Below are 7,931 nucleotides of genomic sequence, written 5' to 3'. Positions count from 1 at the left end.
TAGACAGTTTCTTTTCATTAAAAATTTTTTAACTGTGGTAAGTTATACATAACAAAATTTATCATCCCAGTCATTTTTTTTTTTTTAGAAATGGGGTATTGCTGTGTTGCCCAGGCTGGTCTCAAGCTCCTGGCCTCAAGCAATTCTCCCACCTCAGCTTCCCAAAGTACTGGGATTACAGGTGCCCAGCCTAACCATTTTTAATTGTACAGTTTAGTAGTGTTAAGTGTATTCACTTAACAATCTGTTTTTTCAGATTGTTTTCAACCAATCTGCAGTACTCTTTTCATCTCGCAAAACTTAAACTCTATAGCCATTAAACAACTGGTCTCCATTCCTTTCCCCACCCCCCTTCCCCTTTCTGTCTGTGAATTTGACTATGATAGGTACTTCATGTAACTGGAATCATACAGTATTTCTCTTTTTGTGACTGGCTTCTTTCACTTAGCATAATGTCCTCAAGATTCATTTATGTTGTAGCACATGTCCGAATTTTCCTTTTCTGAGGATGAATAATATTCCATTGTATATGTACCACATTTTGTTTATCCATTCATCCATCAATGAACACTTAGTTGCTTCCACCTTTTGGCTATTGGCAATAATGTGGCTATGAAAACAAATATCTGTTTGAGCTCCTGCTTTCAATTCTTTTGGGTATACACCCAGAAGTGGAATTGCTGGATCATATGGTAATTCTGTTTCTTATTTTTTGAGAAATTGCCATATTGTTTTCCATAGCAGCTGTACCATTCTGTAGTCCCACCAACAGTACCCGAAGGTTCCAATTTCTCCGCACCCTTTCTAACACTCGTATTTATTTATTCATTCATTCATTCATTCATTTGAGACAGGGTCTTGCTCTGTCACCCAGGCTAGCATGCAGTGGCCTCATCACAGCTCACTGCAACCTTAAACTCCTGGGCTCGACAATCCTCCTGCCTCAGCTTCCCAAGTAGCTGGAACTACAGGCATATGCCATCACACCCAGCTAATTTTTCTATTTTTTTGTAGATACAGAGTCTCACTTTTGCTCAGGCTGGTTGTTTTCTATTATTTTGATAGTAGCCATTCTAATGGCTGTGAGGTGATATCTCATTTGGTTTTGATTTGAATTTCCATAATGATTAGTGATGTTAAGCATCTGTTCATGTGCTTGTTAGTCATTTGTTTATCTTTGGAGAAATGTCTAGTCTAGTCCTTTGCCCATTTTTTAAGTCAGCTTGTTTATTTTTTTGTTAAATGGTAGGAGCTGTTTATATATGCTGGATATTAACCCCTTATCAGCTATATGATTTGCAAATATTTTCTCCCATTCCATAGGTTGGTTGCCTTTTCATTCTGTTGGTTGTGTTCTTTGAGACACATAAGTTTTTAATTTTGATGTAGTTCAATTTTTCTATTTTTGCTTTTGTTACCTGTGCTTTTGGTATTATTATATCCAACAAATCATTGCAAATCCCAATGTCATGAAGCTTTTCCCCTGCGGGACAGTCTGTTAAAACCAGATTTTTCCCTATTCTGGATATTGCTGCAATGAATGGCTTTATGCATGTAGTTTTCTTTGGTTGGCATTGTTTTACTTTGCTTTTGGAAAGAAAGATGAAATACCAGTCCAGTTTTGTCTTCTTAAAGTCCATTTTTAATGATATTAAGCAGAGCAGAGGATATCACTTGTCCTGTTGATAAAAATTGTATTTCTGAAGACAAAGTAAGGCATCTAGAGAAACATTCAATATTGCCTTTTTTGCTAATTGTACAAAGTTAACTCCGGTGGTCCTCTGGGGCTGTGATTTTTTAAAACAGCATGGGTCACAGAAAAGGCAGAGCCTCCATTAAGAACAGCAGGAGTGAGTTCATGCAGTTTTCTCTCCGACCCTCAGATCTGGGATCCCCGGGCTGTTGTGAAGGATGTGGATGACAGCCATGGGCTAATGAGGTTTAGGTGGTCCCATATTTCCTTTGTAATCCACAAAGGTCCAGACTCCCTACACGTTTAGAGAAGAAATAAGTCGTTTTGGAGAATTTTTCTAAGAACTAAACATTAAATAAATATAGAACATTTTCAGAAAAATTGAAGCAAGGCTTAAATAATTCTAGCCATTTGGCACTTTGGGCAAAAAATTGCATTTGAAGAAGCATATTATTCAATTAGGGACTGGCTTGTAGTAATTATGCCCACTTATCTAATGGAGAACTATTTCTTTGAGAATCAAATGTATACATTCCTTTTCCCTATATTTCAGGAAACAAAATCTTCACCAGTCAAATTTTTAATATCATGGAGAAACTTTTTTAAAAAAAATTTCCAGGGCAATGTTGGTGAATATAGGAATAGATGGTCAGTTGCTTCCTTTTATTCTCAACAGATTTTCTGCCTGTGGGTGACTCATTAAACTGAGAAAAAATTTAGAGCCTCTTTATTACTGATGGTTCATTTGCAAAAAGCAAACTATTGCAGTGGCCGTAAGAAGCCTTCTCATCAAAGGATTCCAAAGACACCTTATCTCTTAGGGAACATTTTGATTTGTATGCTTGTTTTTTAACTTTACATTTTGGAAAATTTCATATATCTTCCAAAGTACATAGAATAGTTTAATGAATTCCAATTTGTCATTCACCTCGCTTCAGTAATTATCAAGTTATGGCCAGTGTTGTTTTAGCTATACTTGTGTGCTGTTGTAATCTTTTTACCTCAAATTATTTTGAAACAAATCCTTGTCAACATATGATTTCATCTGTAAATACTTTCACATATACCTCTACAAAATAGAAGATCCTTTAAAATGTAACCATGGTACTGTTGCCACACCTACAAAAATAAATATTGATTCATTGATATAATCAAATACATACCAATATCTGATTTTTTCCCTTTTTTATGTTTTTCTGTTTTTCATAAGGGGAAAACTTATATACAGTAGAGAACTTTTACAGTGTGAACATCAGTGTAACTACCAACCAGATAAAGTTACAGGACATTTCCAGCACCTCAGCACCTTCCCTTCGGCTCCTTCTCTGTAGATATTCCCCCAAGGTAACCACTGTCCCGACCTTTGTCCATCACTAGAAGTCTGAATAGTGATTTTGAACTTCATAGAGATGGAACCATTTGGTATATACTCTTTTGTATCCAGCTTTTCACTCGACATTATGTCTGTGAGATTAATTCATGTTATTGCAGTCAGCGTAGTTCTTTTCCATAGCTGTGAACTATTCCATTGAATGAATATGCTGCGATTACTAGATCCATTCTACTGTTGGACATTGATGGACGTTTGAATTATTTTCAATTTGAGGCTACCGTGAATAATACTACTATTAACATACTGTACATATCTTTTGGGGGAACATAATCGTTCAGTGCTGTCATGCACATGTATATGCCCAGGAATGGAATTACTAGGTCATGGGGTTGGCATATGTTTAGCTTTAGGAGACACTGATAAGCAATGTGCAAGAGTTCCAGTTGCTCCACATCCTCACTGACAGTTGGTATAGCCAATCCTTTTTTTATAATTATGGCCAATCTGATGAGTATAGTTATATCTCATTTTGGTTTTAATTCGTATTTCCCTGGTAACTAATAATTTTCAGCACTTTCTAATATGTTTATTGACCTTTGGATACCCTCTTTTTTGAAGTGCCTATTCAAGACTTTTGGCCATTTTTTACTGGGTTGTCAGTCACTTTTTATTGATTCGTGGGTGTTTGTTATATATTCTAAAGAGGAGCTCCTTGGTGGATATCTGTATTGCAAATCTTTTTATCTCTTGTGAGTGAACAGCACTTCTTAATGTTAATTAAGTCTTGATATCTGGCAATGTACGTCTCCAGCTTTGTTGTTGTTTTTCAAATTCGATTTGACTATTTTAAATATTTTGCTTTCCCATATAAATTTTAGAATCAATTTTTCAGTGCATGAGTACACACACAGGGATTTTGCCTAGAACTGCATTGACTCTGTAGTTCCATTTAAGAGAAATTAACATCTTAGTAAAATTGAGTTTCCAAATTCATAAGAATTGTGTATCTCTTTGTTTAGATTAATGGTTCACAACCAGGGTTGACTCTGCCTCCCAGAGGACATTTGGCAATGCCTAAAGACAGTTTGGTTGTCACATCTTTGTTGGGGGGATGGTGTGTGCCACTGGCATCTTGTGGGTAGAGGACAGAAATGCTGCTTAGCGTCCTACAAGGCACAGGACAGCCCTACATGAATTATCCAGCCCAAAATGTTCAGAATGCCACTGTTAGGAAATCCTGATTTAGGTCTTTAACTTCTCTTAGTAATATTTTGAGTTTTCAGTCTGGAGTATTACACATTTTTGCTAGATTTTTCCTTAGATGATATTTTGGTTCTATTGTGACTGGTAATTTTTAAATTTCATTTTCTAATTGTTAGTGTGTGTATATGTATGTGTTTATATATACATGTGTATGTGTATATATGTGTATGTACATGTTTGTTGTTTTCTATGCCTCTGATGTGTGTCTTTATGTGATTTCATTGTTTCTTATGTCTTGTTTTTAGAAGTTCCCCTCGGTCTTTTTTGTTCTCTAGTTTTTATTGTTGTTGAAGAAACTAGGATTTTTGTCCTGTAGAATTTCCCACAGCTTGGGTTTTGCTGGTTCTGTCACCATGGTGTTGTGTTATGTGTTCTCCTGTCCCTGTCTTTTTGATCATTGCCAACATCCATTAATTCACTAGGAGCTGCAGCAGGGTGACATTCTAGTCCTATCATTTGCTTTTCATATATGAGTATAGGCTACTTCTGTAAAGAGGAATCCTCCCCCAACCCCATGCCCAGACTCTGAATTCATAGAGAAAAAGCAGGGTAAGTGCTTATCCTTTCCCTTTTTAAATCAATTTTCAAAATACCGAGTTGCTTCCCTGTGGTCCTCCATAGGCAACCAGTGAGGTTTTGTTTTTTTTTTTTTTAATTAGAAGTATTATTATAAACTCATGATTTAAACTTATTTGATATTATAGTCCATTGCTGTTTTTTCCCCTCAAGGATGATCAAGTTGTTCCATCTTTGGCTAGTGGGAACCTTTTCAAGACCCTAATGTATTTTTTAAATTTCCCTACTTTATGCTGTAACAGGGTATTTCAGGCTCTTTTTGAACATTTCTTGTCCCTTACCTGGAATCAGCCATTTCTTCAAGGAGCAATGGTATCTTTCCCTTAATGCATTGGGAGAGGATGCCAGGCATGTGCAATGCCACTGGGTGGTCATTGTTTCTACACTTTTTCAGTGGACAGAGGTAGGAAATGTGTATTGTTTTAAAGATAAAAAATACGGTGAGTTTGCAATGATTCTTCCAGTTTGTATTCTGGACTATATTTTAATTCACTTCATCTTTTTTCCTATGCACAAACTCCTGGTTCTCAACAAACACCAAAACGCTTATTCACAGCTTTCTCACAAACTACTCACCCAGTAGCCTTAGAATAACAGTACCCACTTGTCCAGTAAGAACATGATTACATGATTACTGAAAATAGATGAAGTTGTTTGGTCTTTTTTGTTTTTAGGCCATCTTTTGGAGTCTGTTTTTAAGGGTATTTCACAATAGGGATATACTGTCAGATTGCTGTGTTTTCAAGTCACTTGGAATAGTTCCTTGCTGTGTGGTTATGTTACCAACCAGATTTGCATTTAGGTATGTATAATTCACTTTCTTCTGATTTTTAGGATTGCATTATTAAATTTTGATTCAGTATTATTATGTATTATATTTACATGGTTCCAAAGTCAAATCTGCAAAACAAGGTATATACAAGGGAGCTTCATTTCTATCCTTTTTCCTTCTTGCATGTTCCCCCTCCCTCATCTTATAGGTATCCATTTAAAAAAAAAATGTTATGGGCGGTCCTACCATGGTTTTTTCATCAGCAAATATGTATATGTTTATGTCCTTCCTTCTTTTAAATAAGTGGGTTTTTCATTATGTGGCCTGTTTCCCTGGCCCCATTTTTTTGTATATGTTCTGTTGTTTAGAAAGGTTCGTATTTTGGTCCTTAGTGCTTATTACCTTTCTACTCAGCCTTTACGTAGGGCCCCACTCCCCTCTCGTTTGCTTGTTGTCTGTCGGTTTCTCATATGAGCAATATTGAAATGAGCAGGGAGCCTCTTCCTTCTCCCCAGCTCTAGTGTTGATTGAAGTGATGATCCTTGCACTCTCTGGGAACATTTCCAAATCTCCAAAATGAATACATTTTGTGTAGAGACACATGCATGAGCTTCTTTCATTTCTCAAATGGCAAAGTGGTTAAACATGTAAGCAAGGAAAGAGAAAAGAAGGGAAAAGACATAGTAATAAGCATGTGATTACAAAGTGTTTGTTCCTGAAAAGCAGAGTTCTGTGTCATTTCATCCTTCACTGATGCATATTTGCCGAATGCTTGCACTGCGTCAGGCATGTATGATATAAAATATATAATATAATAGGAGAGGAAAATGTAATGTTATGTTTATATAGTGCTACGGAATGAGAAACACTAACATGTGTTTTGGGGCAGATTGTAGGGATGACAGAGACTTCATAGTAGCATGCTGTTTTGTTTTTTGTTTTGTTTTTGAGACAGGATCTCACTCTGTCGCCCCGGATAGAGTGCAGTGGCATCATCATAGCTCACTGCAACCTCCAACTCTTGGGCTCAAGCAATCCTCCTGCCTTGGCCTCCCAGCATGCTAAGATTACAGGCGTGAGCCACCACACCCAGCCATAGCAAGCTGTTTGACCTAGGTTTATGGGTATAAAAGTTTACTGAGGCAAGCTCTGTTATAATTTGACTTTATTGTCTGCCTTACGTTGCAGGATCAGGAGCAGCTTTTATCCTGGTGTATTGAGCTGTGAACCACCTTGCCTCTTTAACTTCTTTCTTAGGGTAATTTAACCTGCTTGATGACCCTAACTTCTTCTATCCAATTAATAGGGTTATGTAAGGATCCTTATATATGAAGTGCTTTTCAAATAAGACTTTACTGAATATAATTTTGTTTTGTTTCCTTAACAGAAATCATAGCCCTTTAATGAGTTTTGGAGCCAGCTTTGTCAGTTTTTTGGTAAGTTGATATTGGAAGAGATATTGGCATGAAGGGAACAGATAAAGTCTGTCGGTGGCTACCAGCTATATAGCTACGCTGTTGTAGAAAATCTTTTAGAGTTTAAAATGGAAATAAAGTTTTTGCCTGTTAACCAATGCCTGTGAGATAACCTTTCTTCAATAATTTAAAAAAGAAAATGCTTATATCTTGTTTCTAGAGTATTATATTTTTTCCAATCAAACTCCTTTTTAGAATAAAATGTAATTAAAAGATCTTAAAAAATTAAAACTGGATTGGTGAGGGGAAAGGTCTGGCTTTGGGTGATAAACATTTGCACTAAATCATTGAGTGAATGTGGACCAGAAGACAAGTTAGATGAGCAGAGCTAAAGTTCATGAGTTAGTATTACATTTCCAAATACTAGTATTTGGGAATTGAGGAAATAGCTTGCAGTTAGGTTTTAAACTAAATTGGGCAATGTAGGAAATGGCATGCTTTCATTTTTCAGAAACACTTATAATATCACACAAACTACTTTCAAATACATATTTAAAAAAAAAAAACTATCATAGCATTGTATAGCAGCAAGAAAAAAAAGTCATGAGTGCAGACCAAAATTGAGAAAGCATTGAGATTTGAGATTTAGAAGGATGCCAGCAAATGAGCATGTTATGCACATCCTGGTGGTGCCCATCCAGGCCAGCTTCTGTTGAGAAGAGTTTTTATTCCAACTGTTTATTTCCTCTTGTTGCCAGTTAATGCAACAAGAATGTGAAGGCCTACTGTTTGCAAGAATACATAGTTCCCAACCTCAAGGAAAATGATACTGGGTAGGAGTGGCAATTAATATGCAAGTGACTGCAAAGGGCTGTAAGG

General features: G+C 36.4%; 1 protein-coding gene across 1 annotated transcript in view; it reads left to right on the top strand.

Moving 5' to 3' along the window:
• The window catches only part of TTC39C (tetratricopeptide repeat domain 39C), a 118,985-nt gene that overhangs the window by 40,465 nt on the left and 70,589 nt on the right, over positions 1–7,931 (top strand). Inside the window, exon 2 of the mRNA XM_012662689.1 lies at positions 7,025–7,073. Within this exon, the coding sequence (XP_012518143.1) occupies positions 7,025–7,073 (49 nt within the window). The remainder of the gene's footprint in view (positions 1–7,024; positions 7,074–7,931) is intronic.

Source organism: Propithecus coquereli, unplaced genomic scaffold (assembly GCF_000956105.1).
Source record: "Propithecus coquereli isolate 6110/MARCELLA unplaced genomic scaffold, Pcoq_1.0 Scaffold773, whole genome shotgun sequence".
NCBI lineage: Eukaryota > Metazoa > Chordata > Mammalia > Primates > Indriidae > Propithecus > Propithecus coquereli.
This window is presented reverse-complemented; position numbering and strand designations above follow the sequence as displayed.